This window comes from Phyllopteryx taeniolatus, chromosome 6, assembly GCF_024500385.1.
Source record: "Phyllopteryx taeniolatus isolate TA_2022b chromosome 6, UOR_Ptae_1.2, whole genome shotgun sequence".
NCBI classification, from domain to species: domain Eukaryota; kingdom Metazoa; phylum Chordata; class Actinopteri; order Syngnathiformes; family Syngnathidae; genus Phyllopteryx; species Phyllopteryx taeniolatus.
Window position 1 is genome coordinate 10,928,928 of NC_084507.1, and position 21,364 is coordinate 10,950,291.

Genomic DNA, 21,364 nt, shown 5'->3' on the forward strand with positions numbered 1-21,364 from the left:
AAAATATCAATTTCAATTGGCCTCGGAGCATTTGTTTTGTCTACATGACAACATTTGCAGAAACCACTTCATCTTTTGATAAATCCAATGCAAGGTTGTGATCGTCTTGAGCTAAACTGCCAACAACTGCTGTATAGCTGTCCACACTTTTGATTACTTCAAGGACCGTAGGCGGAGCGAGTTGTCCCAGTATCAACATTTCCAACATTTTTATACATAAATTCTTCAAAACAGAGAAGTGGTTGACACATTTCCTTGCAGTCTCAGCATTTTACTCACTTCATGTCAAAGTAAGAATTGGACCTTAAAATGTTGGAACCAAATGATTTAGTGCCAAAAGCAATAGAACTTGCTTTTTTTTTTTTTCAAACACAGGCAACATTCAGTTTAAGTTCATGTGACATATTTGTATTAACATTTTTTCCTCACAACATGTTGAAAATGCTGCGTAAGTGTGACGGAAGTTCTACAGGCTGTAATAGACAAAATAATTTTATTTTTCAAGTTTTTCAAAGCCCTACAGTGAAAATACAGCGGTTGCAATTGGATCACATAATACTGCAAGCTGACACTATCTGATAACATACATAGAAGTTATTCAGAAACAACATTATCAAGAAATTCTAGAATAATTAAAAAAGTTTCAAAATATCAAACTACTGAATTATTTGAATAATGTCTTCTTTCAAGCTCCGCACACATCATCTCTGGCGACTCATATTATTCCACAGTGTTATAAAAATAGATTCTGTCCAAAAATATACACCCAGACAAACGTATGAAAGCCAACACATATCAATCATTTTGCCTTTACAAAGTTAATAATGCTCAGGTTTTATTGACAGTTAGAGAGGTATTATGATTTTATGCTCCAGCATGTGTACATACATATTGTATGTAATGTGTGGCTACAATATTGTAGTTATAGTTTGAATTGGTGTAGGACTACACGGTGTCACTTGTTCTGTATTTCCTCGAATAGTTAAAGTCCTTTCTCATAAAACGCCATACATTGACTCAAATAAACGCCTCCCTTTCCTCATAAAAAAAGGTATTAACTGGAATTACCTCAGTTCAGATGCTATAATTTACAAACAGATATCAAAGACCTTACTGCTGAGCCCAAAAGAATGTTTTTGCTAACCAAAGCAGCAGCACCAACACAGCAGCACATAATCACACTTCAGATGAGTTAAAGTGGGGTGACTTCCGCATGTTGCTCAGTGTTAAAGATGATCTTACATTATGCGGAGATGGAATCCCTAATGACGATTAGCGTTCCAGGAGACTGACATGATCATTCTGCAATGTTGTGTCCATATCGACAGGAAGTGGAGCGGCTGGAGCTGTGGTGCGGCCGACACAACCTGGAGCTGAACACGCTCAAGACTGTAGAGATGATCGTGGACTACAGGAGGCATCCTTCGCCACAGCTGCCCCTCACGTTGTCCAGCCGCCTTGTGTCAACCATTGAGACCTTCAAGTTCCTGGGAATTACAATCTCTCAGGACCTGAAGTGGGCGACTAACATCAACTCCGTCCTCAAAAAGGCCCAGCAGAGGATGTACTTCCTGCGGCTTCTGAGAAAGCACGGCCTGCCACCCAGATTATCGCACTACTCGTCACTTTAAACCGCATACACTCCTTGAAGTCTCAGCGCCCCTTGCACAATGGTCATTGCACCGGTCTATTGCAATATTAGTCATTCGAACTGCTCTAAGTGCTAGTGGACTCTGCATCTTTTTGCACAATTGTTTTTTGTCAATGTCTGTGTCTCCAAAGTGTTCTGTAAATTGACTGTCTGTTGTACTAGAGCGGCTCCAACTACCGGAGACAAATTCCTTGTGTGTTTTGGACATACTTGGCAAATAAAGATGATTCTGATTCTGATTCTGACTTATCGCCAATTATCTGTTCTGCCTCAGGTCATGCAATTTCTCAACTCCACATTTACTTGACATGAATTGTGACATGCTGTTAACACTGTTTAATATTACAGCGAGTTCGCAGTTCGCTATTCACAAATTCACCTATTCGCAATTTTTGTCTGTGGAACCTATCCTTATCTATTTGTGTTTTTATACTCTTTCTGTAATGGCCACAAGATGGCGCCAAAGCCCTGGCTACTAGTAAAGTAGGAATTGGTATAGATTTTTTTGGGTGTTACATCTCAACTGAGATGTGTTTTGGAATCATCGTTTGTGGTATATTTACGACGCGAATATAGGCAATCATAAACCTTTTTGGGTGAGCGCTAATTAGGGCTTTTCGGTATTGGCGGCAGGCCTCGGTCCCTAACCCTGAAAAATGGGCGTGTGGAGTTACTTAATTTAAAAATGTCCCCTAAAAGACACCTTTCCCGCAACTGCAGTTGAGTAAAAAAACACCCTCGGTAACTATTTGCGGAATTAAAGTAATTTCGGCGTAGCATGTGGTTAGCACATCTGACTCACTCCGGCATCCTCCTACTTCCTAATAACATGCATGTTACGAGCCAGATACTGTCTTTGCATACTTTCTCATACAGTTATTGTATTGGATCTCATTAGATATGTATGCCTATGTGTGTGTGTTTGCCTGTGTGTGGTCTTGGGTGTGATCAGTGTGTGGCTCCAGGCAGCAACATCAACTCTGCCTCAGAAGCAAACAGCTCCTTGTAGAGCGGAGGGAAAAGACAGTGGGCGGTCAGCGGGTAGCGCTGACTGAACCAGCGAAGTTTCTCCGTGTGCAGACTGCACAGTGAACGCAACACGGACTTCCTTTGGTACAGCTGTCAAAAAAAACCAACAATAAATCATACAGTTAGTGTGCACTTTAACTAGCCAGAGGGCTTTGCTGCATATACACTATCTGCTCTTTGCTGTACCTTGTGCATTAGACTGTCCCGGTTGTCTCTGTGTAGAATGTGTGTGAGACCTAACTCCACGCTTCTCTGCACGCACAGTACCTTGCCTCTGTCCTCCAGACATGGACGATCTGCACACAAAAGAACTACCCAGTCATCTCAGATAATAATATAACACCAGTGTTAGTGCTGGTTTTCTGTTAACCATGTCAATTTTACAGTATCGACAAACTACCACATGGGGGCAGCCTGTGACCGTAATTAACTGCTACGGCTGATAATAAAATTGCATTTAATGCTCAATTGCGGTTGTTGTGGTGCAGTTGTACACCACAGCTTTTTTAAAGTAATACCTTTTTGACAGTGTCAATGAAAACTGAGAAAGACATCAATTAAAACCGACTTCATATAGGATCACACTCAATTCCACCTAACAAGGTGTCCACTTGTATTTCCAGTTGTATTAATAGCAGAGATAAATGTCAAAATGTGAGAATGAATGAGTGAGTGATCCTACCTGCATTGATCAAGACCAGTGCACTGAAGAGGGCCACCTGCTGATCGGTGAGCTTTAAAGCACACACACTGTGAGCAAAGTCGAAAACCGCCGCTATTAAGTCGCCACACGCTGCAAAAGAAGAGCGCCGACGTGTCACCAAGTAGGCCAAAGCTTTCAGGAGCGTGTTTGTGTAGAAGAGGCCTCACCCAAAGACTTGAAGACTTCAGTTCCAGCAAATTTGCCATCAAAGAAGACGGTGTTGTTCTCTGCGTTGAAGAAGCGACTCATCCTCACCAGAACAACCTCCATAGAACCTGAGGCAAAAGGGGGGGAAATGTGGCAGACTCAGAATTGAGATTATTCAGACAGCAAGTGATGTGAATAAAGGTGGACCTCACCAGTCTTGAGAAGGGCGATCTGGTCGTTCTGACTGAGCAGACGGAATCCGGGGATGTGTTTTGCAAACTCCACCACATACTGTACGGCATCAGTCAGCCTAACGGCGCAGTGCTGCCACATCTCATCCACTGACTGAAGTCGACAGATTTGATTCATATTAAGTCCAAGCGATGGCCATCACAACACATTGGTTTTTATTTTTTAAATTACGTAAGGGAAATTAGTGAAGTTTGGTGCTTGCGTTCACACTATAAGGCAATTCATATTAGGCATTTAATGTTCGTTTAGAAAAATTAAACAATTAACCAATTCACTGATCATTAATTTCCCCCGATAACAAACCAAGGAAATGTCATCAAAAATGCCCATCCTAATTAACTTAGCTTAATGATGCCCAAAGAAAAGCGTGCATCTTTCTTTTTAAAGACAAAACAACTCACACAAAACTCAATGTACATGCTTCTCATTGGATAATGTTTTACCCTTGCCCACATACTGCACGTAACACTTAAGCCATTGGCCCACACACTTTCTCAGCAATAAAAGTTGTTTTATCTCTTGTAATTTAGTGTGATAAATACAACTGAGGCCATTCTGCACGTAACTTTAAAGGTTAGGTAACTGTATAGTCTCAAAGTGCTTGTCCAGTCTCGTCTATTAAGGGATAACATTTTTCCCGTGACAGTAGAAATCAGTCAGGTCGTTTGTTATGTTTGTTATGTTGCGATTTCCACAAAGTTAGTAAGTTATTTAGTAATGTAAGTTGCTAAAAGTTCCTTAATTAGATAGATAGATAGATAGATAGATAGATAGATAGATAGATAGATAGATAGATAGATAGATAGATAGATAGATAGATAGATAGATAGATAGATAGATAGATAGATAGATAGATAGATAGATAGATAGATAGATAGATAATCGGCAGGCAGGTAAAAGAAGACGTGATTACCACAAAGTTAGGTAGTAAGTTATTTAGGTAGGTAGGTAGGTAGACACGTAGGAAGGTACTAGAAGTTAGTAAGTTAGTTTTATGTTATGTCGTGATTGCCATAAAGGTAGGTAGGTAGGTAGGTACTACAAGTCAGTAAGTTAGTTTTGTTGTCCACACAAAGCTCACGGTTGGAGGTTCTGTATTGATTACCCTTGGCCTTAGGTAGGTACATAAGTGAGTTTTGTAGATAAGCAGTGGAATTTAGTAAGTTAAGGTTGTATTGAAAGAGTCAGTTAGTTAGTATTCCGCAAAACAACGAGCGAGAGAAAGTGATTTCCATCAATACAGCTGTAGAATTTTCACTATGCTGTGAATGCTGCAGTCCAATCGTGCATCAGAGTGGCCATTGGTAGCATTTTAGTCATTCTCCACGAACCAGGAAATGACCAAATGATCAACTAGCGGGCAAACACCAAAATGGGGCCCCACTTTTTTTTTTAACCTACATTAATAGTTGGGCTATGGTGTCATTCAAGTTTTAAGCAACTGAGAGAGGAAGAAGAGGAGGGGAACATTTTGAAACGCGTGTTTTTGCAGTTTCCTGTTTGGTTGATCAAACAGAACAGTAGCCGTGGCGTGTAGCCTTTTGTCTTGCTTTGAGAGAGCCCCTCACACAAAGACAAAAAGAAGGTAGGCAGTGAGTGTTAGTTACTTTGCTCTGGTAGGCTTGCATCTCCTCCCTGCTGAACACCTTCCACTTGAGCGCCTGCAGCTCCTCCGCTCGATACTGGCAGGTGTCTTTGTTGGAGCGCACGATGCTGTCACATAGTTCATCTGAACATACAAGAAAAGCAGATGATACAGACTACATTGCCTAGAGCAGTGATTCTTAACCATCGCTTTCAGTTTTGCACATGTGGATAGTGAGGGCTGCATCGGTTAGACACCAGAAATATAACTGTAATCATCCATGAAACGCTCAGTTGCAATACATCTTCCCACCAGTGGAGGTAATGCATAAATCTCATCTTGATTTATTTTATGTTAGAAGCCTGATTTGAGAGCTTAAATCTGTTCTTCTAGCAGCTTGGTTTGTTCCATGAATTGTTTGCCAGTTCGCCATCTTGTTGCATGTGCAAGTACATACTGTACTGTGCTAAGATGTATGATAAATGTCATTGAACCCATCACATTGAATTATGTAATTTAGGTTTTCTGTTTAGCTTCTTTAACTGAAAGTGGATACAGTACTTTATTCGTCCAGTGAGGAAATCTGACTAAAGCACTGGCAGCGGTGGGATTTGAACCCATACCACCAAAGAGACTGGTGGCTTAATCCAGCACCTTAGACCACTCAGCCAATATATATATATATACAAATGTTGCACCAAGCTCAGAAAGGTCAACAACCCCCGTCCCGAGAGAGCTAGCTGTCCTGTTAGTTCACCTATATTACGCAGAGAGGAAGGATAGGGGCCACGAGGATCCTCTGGTGGATTGTAGGGATGAATCGCCATCGGGTCATGTGAGTGCTGTCTGGAATTGAATCCTACTGTGGGGACGAAAGAATTGAGAAGATTAAGACAATGGCTCTTTGGAGTCACTTCCTATCCACTATATAGTGCCCCTGTGAGTTTGCCCTTTTATAGCGCTGTTCGAAGGTGTAGTGTGTATACGGCAGGTGAATCCCCTATTTAGTGCCTCAATGTATCCCACAATGCACCTTGAAAAGTAGTGAACCGCCATGCTCGATGAAAAATCTAATATATCCCATGATGCATTGCGCAGATACAGAAAAAATAGTTGCAAATAACGATTATTTTCGTCATAGATTAAACTGACAATTATTTTTTTCCCATAACTTGATTATGATTCAATTACTGGTTTGGTCCATAACAAGTCAGAGAATGGAGAAAAATGTTGATCATTGTTTTCCAAAGTACAAAGCAGATGTTTGCAAACATCTTATTTTGATTAAACACAAAGATAGTCTGCTTTCATGGAGGACTACAGAAATCAGAAAATATTTACTGTTGAGAGACTAAAATCACAGAGGATTTTGACTATTTTAAGTTCAACAATGACCTCAAAATGATTAATCGATTATCAAAAAAAGTAATAATTTGATAATCGCTAATTGTCGATTAATTGATTCATTGTTGCACCACTGTATAAGTCGAGCAAAAAATCACGGATGGACATACAGTGCTTTGTTTGTATTCGTTTTGAAAAATACACTCTATTATAAACTACTTATTTGTTCAATATTTATTAGGGAAGATAAACTAGCTGATGTTGATCCGATATGGTGTAATTATGCAACAGCAATGTCCGGTATGGTGTAATTATGCAACAGCAATGATGTAATTAATGGCATGCCAGAGTAATGTTTGAAAACTATTTTTCATTTGACTGATGAGTGAACTATACTGTCCACTATATAAAAATCCCAATATAGTATTGAGGGAGTGTGGAAAGAGTGAATGATTCTGCACACAGCCAATGACAACAATCACACAGAATAGAATGCATTCACACTGCAGGGCATTACCTCTAATCTCAGAATGTCCACTGGTGTCCCCCCTCATGTGGGCTCTTGATGAGGGTGAGACACCAGAGCTTCTGTAGATCATATCAGACACTTGTGGCTGGTTGGGAGTGCACAGCAGGTAGGGATGAACATCAGAAGTGAAGGACAGCAGCTCAGATTCCCCAGAGCAGTAGGCTGACGTCATGGGCTGAAGGAGCTGCGGGGAGCAGTCTTCGCGCTCCTTGGTGTGGTAGGCCAAGCCTGACTGGGCATCTACTTGGAGCTGCTGCTGCTGCTGCTGCTGCTGTCGGTGCCGCTCCACTTCAGCGATCAGAGAGTCTCGCTGGCGTTTGGACATCCGACCAAACTTAACAGCTAAAGAGGACCATAATATTACATCATGTAAACAATTTTGTCACGATATGAAGGTATTCATTGCACTTGGACCTAGAAGCAAGCGGAGGCTGAGAAGTTTGTAGTGAATAGTTTATTGAACAGGTACTGGGAATTGGACCTCTGAGGCGTACTCGCGGGTCGTCGAGACGGGAAACGTGCGGCAGGCGGTAGCGTGAGCAGGTGGATGGCTTGGCAGCGTGGTGGAAGAGGTCAGCAAGGCGGGGAACACGCAAGGAGCACACGGTTGAACGTTAATACTCTGGCAACTGTTTCCAGGATCTGGCAGGCTTTTATGCAGGCAGAGATGATGACGGCTGATTGAAAACTGGTGCACGGCCAAGGTGGTGCTGATTACAGGGAAGGGAGAGAGAGAGAGTGAGAGGGGCGCAAAGCGCCACCCAAGCTCCAAACCAGGAAGCACAAGGATAGCTCACGATAGTACCCCCCTCTCAACGAACGCCTCCAGGCGTCCTGCCCGGCTTCCCAGGGTGGGCCGTGGGCGTATTCGATCCAGGGGAGGAATGTGCTCCAGAAAGTGGGTTGCGTGCGGCAACGCAACGAAGGGCCGATTCCAGGGACTGATTAGCCCACTCCGTCTGGCCGTTGGACTGATGATGGTAACTGGAAGACAGGCTGGCTGCTGCGCCCACCGCTGTGCAGAGCTCCTTCCAAACTAGGGAGGAGAACTGAGGACCTCGATCCGAGACGATGTCGAATTCCGTGGAGTATGAAGACATGATTGACAAAGAGGTTAGCGGTTTCAAAGGCAGAGGGTAGCTTGGGGACGGGTATGTAATGGACATATTTGGAGAATCGATCAATGATAGTAATGAGTAAAAACGGCCCCCACGGGAGAGGAAGTAGGCCGAATGAGTCCAGAAGGCATGGAGTCACAGATATAATCTTCCATCGCCTTTTTCTCAGGACGGGAAAGGTTGAAGAGACGGCTGGAAGGGAGAAGGTCTCCTGGCAGAAGATCGATTGCGCAGTCATAAGGGCGGTGGGGGGGAGGGTAGAGAAATTGCAAGATCCTTACTGAAAACTGGAGAAAGGTCATTCTTCGGGCACCCGGGAGAGGTCAACTGGTGTGGCAGGTGGTCGAGGTTTGCTGGAGGGTGGCATGGCGCATAGCAGACAGTGCGAATGGCAGTGAGCACTCCACCTGGTGATAGCAAGGTGGGTCCAATCCATGGCGGGGTTGGGCTTTTTGAACCAGGGAATTCCGAGGACTAACGGGGTCTCAGGGGAAGGTATAACGAATAATGAAATGTCTTCACGGTGGTTTCCTGAGATGAGTAATGTAAACGGAGCTGTTTGGTGGGTGACAGGGGAGATGAGTCGCTCATCGAGGGCAGTACCTGCTTTCGGTGACTGGAGTGGTTCCAGAGGGAGTTGGAGCCGACGTGCCAATCCCTCGTGAATGAAATTATCATCTGCGGAGTCAATGAGGGCAATAACGGGTGTGTTGTAAACGGTACCAAGAATACATGCGGGAACGTTCATAAGAGAGGGAGAGCTTGGGAAAGTGGTGGTTTGGCTCCTGGACTTTTGGTCTCAAGGGGCATGTGGAGATGAAATGGCCTGATTTACCGCAATAAATTCACAGTCGCTACGTGATACGGTGCTGACGTTCCTGGGGGTCTAACCTGGTGTTGCCGAGTTGCATGGGTTCATCTGGTGCACTGGGGGGTGACGAGGTGGCGGTCGGAGGTTTAGAAGGCGGGCGAGGTGCTGGCGGCGCAATGCTCATGGAGGATGCAATACACGCTCTTAGCCCCTTCTCTCGTGGTCTTTCCCGTAGCCGGTTGTCCAAACGGATGGATAAAGAGATAAGCTCTTCGAGGAAGGAGGGCTCGTCCCGGGCGGCAAGCTCATCTTTGAGCTGCTATGAAAGCCCGTTTAAAAAAATACCCCTTAACGGCGCATCATCCCACCCGCATTCACCTGCAAGTATCCGGAATTCTACCCTGTACGAAGCTACGGAACTAGAGCCCCGAGTAAGCATGAGGATGCGTCAGGTGGGTTCCCTGCCCTGAACGGGGTGATCAAAAGCTTTTTTTTAGTTCAGCCGAAAAGGAGGTGAATGACGCGAGTACTGGGGAAGAGTTATGCCATCACACGTTTGCCCATTTTGCTGCTTTTCCACGTAGTAGGTTAGGTACGTAAGCTATTTTGGATTGTTCGGTGGGATAGCTTAATGGTTGTAGATTGAATACCAGGGAGCAATTGAGGAGGAATTGACTGCATGCACGTAGGTCCCCGGAGTAGGGCTCGGGCAGAGGAACATGAGGCTCTTTGTATGGGAGGCGGGATGGATCGGCGGCTGCGGGCTCAGAAGGAGTACTTACGGGAGGGTGGTCAGACTGTAATTTGGAAGACAGAAGGGAAACTTGTCGCGTGAGAGTGGTTAATGATTCCATGATTTCCTGGAGAACTTTGTCCTGTTTTCCTATATGGGCGCCTTGGAGGGTGAGTGCTTGTCTAAGTGCCTCCGGGGTTGCTGGTGGCCAGAGTATTCTTTCACGATACGAAGGTATCCGTTGTACTTGGACCCAGAAACAAGCGGAGGCTGAGAAGTTTGTGGTGACTAGTTTATTGAAGAGGAATTGGGAATTGGACCTCTGAGGCGTACTGGCAGGTCGTCGAGACGGGGAACGTGTGGCAGGCAGTGGCATGAGCAGGTGGATGGCTTGGCGGCGTGGTGGAAGAGGTCAGCAAGGCGGGGAACACGGAAGGACCACACGGTTGAACGTTAATACTCTGGCGAGGGTTTCCAGGATCTGGCAGGCTTTTATGCAGGCAGAGATGATGACAGCTGATTGAAAACAGGTGCGCGGCCAAAGTGGTGCTGATTACAGGGAAGTGAGAGAGAGAATACGAGAGGGACGCAGAGTGGCACCCAAGCTCCAGAAAAGGAACTACAAAGATAGCTCATGACAAACCCACGTTTATCGTGGGGATCTGTTCCAGACCCACCACGATAGTTAAAAAAAAAAAACACGCTTTAGAGAGACCATGCAACAAATTAAAAAAAAATAGTTTTACCACTCCCACACACTTGAAACACATTTAAAATTATTAAAACAGACTTATACTTATTTTAAAAAAAACACACATTTTAAAGTATTGCTGCTCTAACTCTCTCGCTATTAAGAAACGGGAGACTATTGTATCACATCACTTTGAGGAAAGAAAAAGCCTGTCGCTCGCAGAGTTCTTCAAATAAGAGGAAAATCATGTTGCTTCAAGCTGTTTTTTTGACGTTGCATGTTATATTTTACGGTAAAACTGACAGAAAACAAAATAGAATTAAACATTGTATATTTAAACACCAAAAAGTTCAACCAAACCATAGTATTCTATCTTCATGTTACTGCAAACATCATAGCGGGCTAACAGAAATAACCATAGCTGTTACGGTAATGAGAAACCTTCAAACAACTGCTACTTTAACACACACGGAGCAGCAACAAACACATCGATCCATCCATTTTCCTTACCGCTTAACCTCACTAGGGTCACGGGCTGCTGGAGCCTATCCCAGCTATCTTCGGGCGGGAGGCGGTGTACACCCTGAACCGGTCGCTAGCCAATCGCAAGGAACATAGAAACAAACAACCATTCGCACTCACATTCACACCTACGGTCAATTTAGAGTATTCACACAACCTACCATGCATGTTTTTGGGATGTGGGAGGAAATCGGAGTGCCCGGAGAAAACCCACCCAGGCACAGGGAGAACATGCAAACTCCACACAGGGATTAGGGATGGGATTAGAACCCCGGTCCCCAGAACAGTGAGGCAGGTGTGCTAACCAGTCGTTCACCGTGCCGGCGCAACAAATATAACAAAAGAGAATTAAACGTATATTTAAACACTAACAGGTTCAACAAACTACAATATACAGTACAACACTACTCACAGGCATATATTGTCTCTGCTCTGTGGGAACGACTGTAACTGGAGATTAGCAGGAGACAGTCTCTGCCTCTTTGTCTTGCTTTTAATGGCCCATATGTACATATTAAGCATTTCCAGTGGAAAGGTCAGGTGGCAGTGTCAGTGTCAATACTGTATGTTCCAAGCTACTGTGACGCCATCTGACAGAAAAATAACCTCTGTCCATTGTGGTGTATCTACAACCCCAATTCCAAAGAAGTTGGGACATTGTGTTAAACATAAATAAAAACAGAATACAATGATTTGCAAATCATTGTATTCTGTTTTTATTTATGTTTAACACACCGTCCCAACTTTACTGGAATTGGGGTTGTACATCCACTAGAGCTAAGGGATGTCCAGCATGTTGTGGCACAACGTGGTACTACACTTAACAGGTGCAACTCTATACTATAATCAGACTTTCCCGTACTGTATATTATTAAAAGAAAAACTAAAAAACAATCACTTGAAAGTCCCAATATAGTGGTGCTGCAAAAGGATTCACTGTAAAAAAAAGAGGAAGTGCATGGGTGAGTCTGTCAATGTGTTTGGGCGCCTCACCGTCTCTGCTCATGCCCTGGGCCAAGCACTTCTGCAGACGGCAGTGTTGGCAGCGGTTGCGGCTGGACCTGTCGATGGTACAGTTACTCTGCCTGGAACAGGAGTAGGACACTGTAGGCAGCTGGCTACGCCGAAAAAATCCCTGAAGCATGAACAGTTTGGCAATAAAAGAGAGTGGTTACCACTTTTGTCTCAAAGAAAAGCTTCTGGGTTGTAATCTGTTTCATGTGTACCACTCTGTATAAAAATGGCTGTTGTCTCGCTATAGTGCTTTACTTTTTCCACATTTATATTTACAGCCCTATTCCAAAATGGATTTAAAAAAATGTTTGGTTCTATTATTTTTAAGGTCCCATGCCATCAAATTTTTTAATATTTTATGTCCTTTAATCAGGTTCGCAAGATAATTTGGGTTGAAAATGCCCAGGATGCCCTGTTCCAAGCTTTTGAAGTTGGTCCTTTTATGCGTGGCAGTTGAGATGGACATATTTCTCATTAGCATTTGATTTGTAAAAAAGCTTTACTCTGATTAGATCACTGATCTCCCCCAATTTAAATATGGAAAACAGCTTCGATCTGGTTGGCCGTTGGGGAAATCTCAGCGTCTTAAGACGGCCATGTTGGCTCTTACTATAATTGTGAAGCAGATTTCACCCAACATATTTGATCCTGGACGCCCTGAATGGCAATTCTGTACTATATTACCACACATACCTGTACAGTATATTGTAATTTATGATTTTTATTAAACCATAAATATAGAGAGAGACAGACGCGCAATTGAGGAAGGTACTTCACTATTTAATCTACAGTTACATTATAAATTATAAATATAGTTAAGAATCGTTGTAAAACACAACACGTATTTTTTATACACTGTATTTGTATGGCTTGGTGGCGGCTGCCCAGCTGGATAGCTCGCTCCAAACCTGGAAACGCACTTCCAGCACTGTGTGAAAGCTTACAGTATATTAATGAAAGTCATCCTCCATGAAATGTGCCTGAACACAGGACAATTCTGGTTCCGACATGCTTGGGAATTTCTCCCAAAATAAACTGAAGCCATTTATTCCTCAACTCCTCTGAGGTTGGCAGGTGATGCCAAGTTTAAGATTTGCACAAGACGCAGCCACATTGCTCCTCATTTTTCCTTAGATGAGTGTGTGATGAGTGGGGTCACAATGACGGGACTTAAACCATGTCACAGACCTACAGTATTTATGCATAAAACAGTTGAAAACAATTGGGATTTTGATGGCACGGGAACTTAAATAAGTTGAACAAAAAACGTTTTAATTATGGGTTTTTATATGTAGAATTTTGAAAAAAAAAAAAGTGTATTCAATTTTGAGATAAGACTGTAACACGACAAAATGTAGAAGGAAAATTATTGCTTTGAATACTTTCAGGATGCACTGTATGTGTTAGACCTGTATTTCAAAACTTTTTTACATAAATAAGAAAACAGATAATTAACAGGTGGAAGAAAAAAGACCATTCTCGGAGAGCACAGTAGAGTAAAATGAAAATAAAAATATTAATAATAATCATAAAAAAGGGAGATCATTCCAGGGCATACCCTTCGTCTCGCCACAAGCTTTTTTACCACTTTTTTATTTTTAATTTTGTGCGCGTGTGTTCGTGTGTGTGTGTGTGTGTGTGTGTGCGTGTGTGTGTGTGTGTGTGTGTGTGTGTGTGTGTGACTGTGCAGTAAGATGTGTGTCTGTCTCACCTTGCAACCTTCACATGTGATGACTCCATAATGCACTCCGGAGGACTTATCACCACAGATCTTGCAAGGGATAACTTCAATCTGGGCTGAACAGACACAAAATGTTTTTGTTAACATATTTTGATACAACTGCAACAGGGCATAGCATTCAACAACATGATCTCATGACAATTTAGTTAGAAATCAATACAAAAAATGTGCCATTTGATTATAGTCAAATTGGATACTTTCACCTGAAAATATTCCAGTTTGACTCAGCGTGCAGAGAAAAATGCACTCAAAAACAATAGATGCTGTGTTTTGACATTTAATCAAATTAGAGCAATCTTTCACAAACGTTTTAACCCATACACCACCTTCAGCATCCTGACTGAGTTATAGCCATACAAAACTGAAAAACATCAAAACATTTATTTTTATTTACTGGCACTAACTGAACTGCAGTTTGGGTAAAGTTTGTATGCATTTTTTTAGAAGAAAATTGAATTGTAATGAGAAAATATAAAACATTATATATTTGACTGTATTATTTTCAGAATTTACACTTAGTAAAACATAAATACGTATTATACCAGACTGCAATTTTAATCTCTTTCAGTTTGGAAAGTCCTGGGTTATGGGGTCATGAAGAAAATGTATCTAAGTAGTTAAGAAAATAAAAAAGCTTTTTCAGGTAAACCCCCCAAATGTGTTTTTTCCTAATTACAGTTTGGAAAAAAAAGCATACATAAAATGTCAAACCAAACAGCTTATATGTATGCTTTATTGTGACATTAAGAGCTGATTTTTTTTTTGTTCCAAAGTGCAAAGTTGCATTCCCACTTTGTGAGCATGCACTGTACTTCCCCCTGAACATTAATTGATGTGACAGGAGAAGCTTGTTTCCGTCACACTACCACTTATGTCTAATAATGAAAAAAATGAACAAAATGCCATCAAATAGATACGCGTGTCTTGTGAGGAGGTGGAATATGGCGACTAGTGGAGGTGTGAAACCTCAAAGTCTTTTCAAGTGGTCGACTGGATTCTCAAGTTGTGTCTTTCTTAGCCAATCCTTCTCTGTCTCGCTCATAAAGGACATGGCTTCCAGTAATGCTCTCTCTCGCTCCATCATTGCCAGTAATGGCCATCCCCCAAACCCCAAATGCTCCTAACCTAAATTAGCTCTTTTACTTCTGGGTCATGTCTGTTGCTTTAATAAGCACAAACAAATGTGGAAAGCAACAACAATAAGCACAAGTTAGTTATTCTCTTGTCTCTCTTGTCTTTCTCATAGATAGTGCCAATAAACAGGAAAAAAAGCGCGTAGCTCTATCTAATAAGAAATAACCTTTTTTTTTTAATCTATTCTGATTGACATATTTCCTTCTCCTGCGAATGCAAAAGAAGACAAGCTTCTTTGTTGATTTGTCTTCTGGTTGTGTCAAACTGTGTCAGGTTGTCTACGTGTTAGTGTGTCAGTGTGTGCCCTTCTTCCCTGGTGCCATACTTATCACTCGAAGGGACCAACAGAGGACAACCCTGCAACTACAGTAGATCATGATGAGGATCAGGGTGGGGAATCTTTTCACTATCAGAGGCTATCATATGAAGTTTCTGAAAAAATGTGATGCAAAAATTAAACAAAGGTTTATTATTCACAAGCACTATAGAAAATGGATGGATGGTGTGTTTAAAAAGATTATGCTCAAGATGGAATGTTTTAGGCAAATAAAAAAATATTGGCGTTGTCCACAACAATGCACTTCTAGTTTACCAGCCAAAAGCCTGGTACACACCAGGCTTTTTAAATCTCTCTTAAGATTTTTAAATATCTTTTATAGACCCGACACATAAAGAAGAAGAAGAAAAAAAAAACAGGCAATCACTTTTGATCGTACTGTGTGTGGTGTGCGCCGATAATCTAAACACAGCACACCACACAAAGATTCTGTTCCACCACTGATCTAGAATCTAGTCCTCCAAGGCAGAAATCTTGGGTAATTAAACGTGATCCAATAAAAACTAAGGAAGAAGAAACAGCGATAACTGGGAAACACAAGACGCAACATGGAAGAGCGCACACATTTTTTTTTCATAGGAAAATCGGGCAAAAATATAATTTGCTGAGGGAGCTAGAGGTAAGGTTTAAAATTACACTAACGGCTGTGTTTTTATCCTAGTAACACTAGGCTTGTTATTTTTTCATTCTATTATTTTATTCAGGTTCAATGTTCCTCAGCCAATTGACTTCGTCATTGGCTACATTCCATTTCATGTCACAATTCACAGAGTCGTGATTCGGCAGTCGTCTGCGTTCCCCACACGCATGAAGATTTCTGGTTGTAAATACTGAACATGTATGATTTAATATTGTCTGTGCCGACTTTTTGCATACCCTATTATTATCAGGACAAGTCCACTCTTAACACATCTCAGACTACAGGATAATCTATAGGATGATTTTATAAAACAAAATGGTCTGACATTTGTGGTCCTTAGTTGGGAAAGGGCAAAATCTGGAAAGTTTGATTGTCTTTATGTGTACCAGGCCTTAGAAATAAACTCTACCTCTAAGGTTGGTCCACTAGAAACAGATGTAAATGACTTTTCTTTTGGGGACACTATCTACAAACTAATAGTGCTATACTCTATTTGCCTGTTAGAATACACTGTGGTCGAAGGACAAAGAAATTACAGAGAGGTGACAATGCATGTTGGGAGGTGCAGGATGAGCCAAGAGAAGGAAAGAGTGGTCTCGATCAGTGGCCTCTGCTGTTTTGCAATTTCAGTTGTGATTGTCAACCTCAAAATAACAGGAAATCCACTGCAACCCACTACTTTTCAATGTTCACACATTTGCAATCACGCATCGCACGAGTGGTCTTCCAGCAACTTTCCATATAAGTGTAGATCTGATTTTACGCCGCAGCTGACAAATGTAATGTAAATGCATCAGATCATCTCAGGTAAAGTCAAATGGGACTATGCTATCAGGTACAACCTGTTACAATGTGTTATTTAGACGAAATAAGCCAGCTTTGGATACTCAACTATTTACTCAAAGGTGCACGTAAAATAAAATTTTGGTAGTATGAATGTTGCTGAACAAACAGAGACACTGCTCAAGTTGTGTGTGTGAATAGTTTGAATAAACATATAGTGATAAATTAATCATTCATGTTTTGCGATATACAGGTATATGTCAATTTCATGTTTAGAGGAGGCTCGATGTTTTAAAGATAAAGTTGTCAGAATTCATTAAAAAGATGTTTTACCTACATTTGTTTAACATAATACGAGAGTATTTATCTAAAACAGCACTTTTTACATTCATGTGACTTTTTGTTTATGTCAACTTGATTTACTGTGTTGCGTTTCTTATTTAGAGTTAGGATTGATAAGAAGTTTTAAAGCAGGTGTCTCGGAATGCTTATGGTGTCCTATGGGACTCCATACTCCAAGCAGGGGGTCTTCGGTCTTGAACTATAAAGTTTTTGCAATTTAAACGGAACGCAATGAACTGGTATGCGCTCCTTCCGGAGTCCATGCCAAACACCGGACTAAAGGTAAGAAGTTGTTCTCGTTTTTTGTTTTTGCATTTCCATTGGATTATTTTATTGACCTAGAATTGTTTTTTCTTTCATTTACAGTAATTATGACTTTTCTACTGCGTTAGCATAGGTTAGGTTAGGAGGATAGGATGGAGACTATGGTGTGTTCCAATTTACAGTATATATGAAAACCTTTGTTATTCATCCATTCTCTATACCGCATATTAGAATCATAATCAGAATCATCTTTATTTGCCAAGGATGTCAAAAACACACAAGGAATTTGTCTCCAGTAGTTGGACCTGCTCTAGTACGACAACAGACAATCAATTGACAGAGAATACTTTTGAGCCATAAAAACACAGTCACTGAGCAATAAAAGGTTACCAGAAATGTGGTAATGCTGATATATATACATATATATATATATCTATCCATCCATTCATCCATTTTCTGAGCCGCTTCTCCTCAATAGGGTCGCAGGCGTGCTGGAGCCTAGCCCAGCATATCTTCGGGCGAGAGGCGGGGTACACCCTGAACTGGTCGCCAGCCAATTGCAGGGCACATATAAACAAACAACCATTCGCACTCACATTCATACCTACAGGCAATTTTGAATCTTCAATTAACCAATCATGCATATTTTCTTTGGGATGTGGGAGGAAATCGGAGTACCAGGAGAAAACCCACCCAGGCACAGGGAGAACATGCAAACTCCACACAGGGATTAGGGATGGGATTAGAACCCCGGTCCCCAGAACAGTGAGGCAGGTGTGCTAACCAGTCGTTCACCGTGCCGGCGCGGTGCCAGGAGAAAACCCAAGCAGGCCCCGGGGAGAATATGCAAACTCCACACAGGCGAGGCCAGATTTGGGCCAGATTCCTCAGAACCGTGAGGCAGATGTGCTAACCTATGATATTGTTTCGTATATATAAGACATTAAACATCAATCATATATTTAAAAAAACATACCGTTCATACAAACTTTTATCTAATACCGTGCCTTTAAACTGAATACGTCAATGAGGTAAAAACTACTATTATTCCTTTTTGCTATTTTATTGATACAGTACTTTGCTTATTTCCTTAAGAAGAGGAGTTTCTTTGGGAATATAAACAGAAGAAAGGAACTGAAATCTAGATTATATCATGCTCATAACATTTGCACTACTCTCTAGGGTGTGTGTGTGTCTGTGTGCTTGCGTGCATAGGGGGGCATCGGGTTGGGTGGGCGAAACTGATTTACTTCAGACAAAAATCACCTGTCAGCAGTCTGTTCTTCGCAATGTAAATGGACAAAAAAAAAAACCTCAACTTTCCTGTGACGGAAGTTTGTCTTCAATAAGAGCTAAAAAAAAATAAAACATCCACAGCTCACACCACACAAAAACATGTACAATATATGTATATGGTATATATTTACAAACATGTATATGATATACATTTATACACATGTATACAGTGTGTGTGTGTATATATATATATATATATATATATATATATATATATATATATATATATATATACACACACACACACATGCACACCCACATCCACACTCATATTAACAAGCTTTAGAGGGTCCGCAAAATTAATGTATACATTTTTAAAAATGCATAACTACATATAGGGACCGGCCCACCAATAAAACAAACATAATGAACACAATTACGCCTACCAAATTTCTCAAATATGTCGTGCCTGTGTAAAGTCCTTCCCTACTCTCCATTATCAATGATTCTTGCTCCTGACACAGTACTTGATCATTTTAAAACCGCCAGTGTCAGCCTCTCCTAAAAAAAAAAACCTCTCTCAACCCAACCCAGTTAGAGGTTTTTGACCAATCACCAGACTTCTGTTTCTAACTAAAATGCTTTTTTTCACTGATCAGCTACTTACCCTGGTTGAGGATCATAATATCTTGGATAAATTTCCATCTAGCTTTCATCAAAAACAAAGTACTGAGACAGAACTTTTAAGAGTAACAAATGAAATCCTCATGCACGCTAATAAAGGTGAACACTCCATTATTCTTTTACTCAACCTAACTTCTGCATTTGATACCATCGACCATTCCATTCTGTTTAATCAATTATATACAGTAACTGGGTGGGCATTTAAGGTAAAACACTAAACTGGTTTCACTATTACTTAACAAATAGATTTTTTTCATATCTGTGTGAATAATCAAGTTTCTTCCTTAGCTCCCTTCCAGTGCGGAGTACCTCAGGGTTCTGTCGTTGGGTCAATACTGTTTTCATTGTTAAAAGCTCCCTCTGGATCAGTTGTTTAGTTTGCTTTCATGAAATGCCATGCCATTGTTATATTGATGACACGCAGATCTATTTCTCTGCCAAACCCAATAAATTGAATCAATTGATGTCCCTCCAAGAGTGTTTAGTTGCTACCAAAGAATGAATGTCCCCAAATTTTCTTCATTTGTACCCTGACAAAATGGAAGTTCTTTTAATTGGTCCTGAAAACTTTGTCACTGCTGCTACTCAGTTTATTTGCCCACTTCACCAAAACATGAAATCCACCGCTAAGAATCTGGGTCATCGAGGGTGCATGGGAGTTCGCCCAACCAGTCTACATGTGTTTTGCAGACTTGGAGAAGGCGTTCGACCGTGTCCCTCGGGGGGTCCTGTGCGGGGTGCTTCGGGAGTATGGGGTACCGAACCCACTAATACAGGCTATTCGGTCCCTGGACGACCAGTGTCAGAGTTTGGGCCGCATTGCTGTCAATAAGTCGGATTTGTTTCCAGTGAGGGTTGGACTCCGCCAAGGCTGCCCTAAGTCACAGATTATGTTCATAACTTTTATGGACAGAATTTCTAGGCGCAGCCAAGGTGAGAGGGGGTCCAGTTTGGTGGCCGCAGTATTGCATAGCTGCTTTTTGCAGATGATGTGGTTCTGTTGGGTTAATCAAGCCGTGATCTCCAACTCTCACTGGAGCGGTTTGCAGCCGAGTGTGAAGCGTTTGGGACAATCAGGACCTCCAAATCTGAGACTATGGTTCTCAGTCGGAAAAGGGTGGAGTGCCTTGTCCAGGTCGGGGATGGGATCCTGCCCTCGGTACATAAACAATGAATGGGTTCGTTGACGGCGTGCTTTGTGAAAAGGCCTTCATTTGATTGTGACATATCACATAAATCTGACATCCCTGGGTGTTTGCAGCATTTCTAGCTTGCTCACATTTTCTCATGAAGAGTTCTACTAGCGAGGCAAGGTGAACTTGAAAAAACATTTCGGCTTGGAAGCACATACCCCGAGTCAAAAGATTTCAACATTTTGATAAATCCCTGATTTTGAAACCTATGGGCACCATGTATTCTTTCTTCTTAGATGAAAAAATATGTGAACATTATTCCACTCATTTTGTCTGTTTCCTTGCAGGTGGAGGACTGGTTAGCACATCCGCCTCATAGTTCAAATCCGGCCTCGCCTGTGTGGAGTTTGCATGTTCTCCCCGTGCCTGCGTGGGTTTTCTCAGGGTACTCCCGTTTCCTCCCACATCCCAAAACATGCCCGGTAGGTGAAGACTCTAAATTGTCCGTAGGTGTGAATGTGAATGCCAATGGTTGTTTGTTTAAATGTACCCTGCATTTGGCTGGCAACCAGTTCAGGGTGTACCCTGCCTCCTGCCCGCAGTTAGCTGAGATAGACTCCAGCACACCCGCGACCCTAGTGAGGATAACCGGTGTAGAAAATGTAATTGTAACTGTATCCAACGTGCAGTTTACAGCATAGGAGTTGAAGGACAAAAGGTTTGAGAAGCACTGGCTTTGTTCAAACCACCGGTATGGATTAATTTTTGTTTCCCTACTGAATACAATGAAGAGGGAGTGAAAACAGTTTGCAGTCATTTTACTGTCTGCAAGTGTTGCTTGAAACATGTCTCGTATTTTTTAAGGAAAAACAAGCAATATGACCAAGCTTCGTAATCGTGTTCGTAATCCTGATATAAAACTTGCTGGACACACGATAGTC

General features: G+C 41.8%; 1 protein-coding gene across 7 annotated transcripts in view; it reads right to left on the reverse strand.

Moving 5' to 3' along the window:
• Positions 1–476: 476 nt before the first annotated feature.
• The window catches only part of rorc (RAR-related orphan receptor C), a 45,196-nt gene continuing 24,308 nt past the window's right edge, over positions 477–21,364 (reverse strand). For 3 of the 7 annotated variants that reach the window (XM_061776091.1, XM_061776093.1, XM_061776094.1), the window contains 10 exons: positions 13,841–13,926; positions 12,109–12,200; positions 7,229–7,582; positions 6,125–6,229; positions 5,390–5,511; positions 3,743–3,875; positions 3,551–3,658; positions 3,363–3,473; positions 2,867–2,976; positions 477–2,770 (listed from right to left, as the gene is read on the reverse strand). In XM_061776091.1, the coding sequence (XP_061632075.1) occupies positions 2,600–2,770; positions 2,867–2,976; positions 3,363–3,473; positions 3,551–3,658; positions 3,743–3,875; positions 5,390–5,511; positions 6,125–6,229; positions 7,229–7,582; positions 12,109–12,200; positions 13,841–13,926 (1,392 nt within the window). In that variant the 3' untranslated portion in view covers positions 477–2,599. Of the gene's footprint in view, positions 2,771–2,866; positions 2,977–3,362; positions 3,474–3,550; positions 3,659–3,742; positions 3,876–5,389; positions 5,512–6,124; positions 6,230–7,228; positions 7,583–12,108; positions 12,251–13,840; positions 13,927–21,364 lie in introns of all 7 variants that reach the window. The other 4 variants (XM_061776089.1, XM_061776087.1, XM_061776090.1 and 1 more) reach the window with 2 other exon arrangements.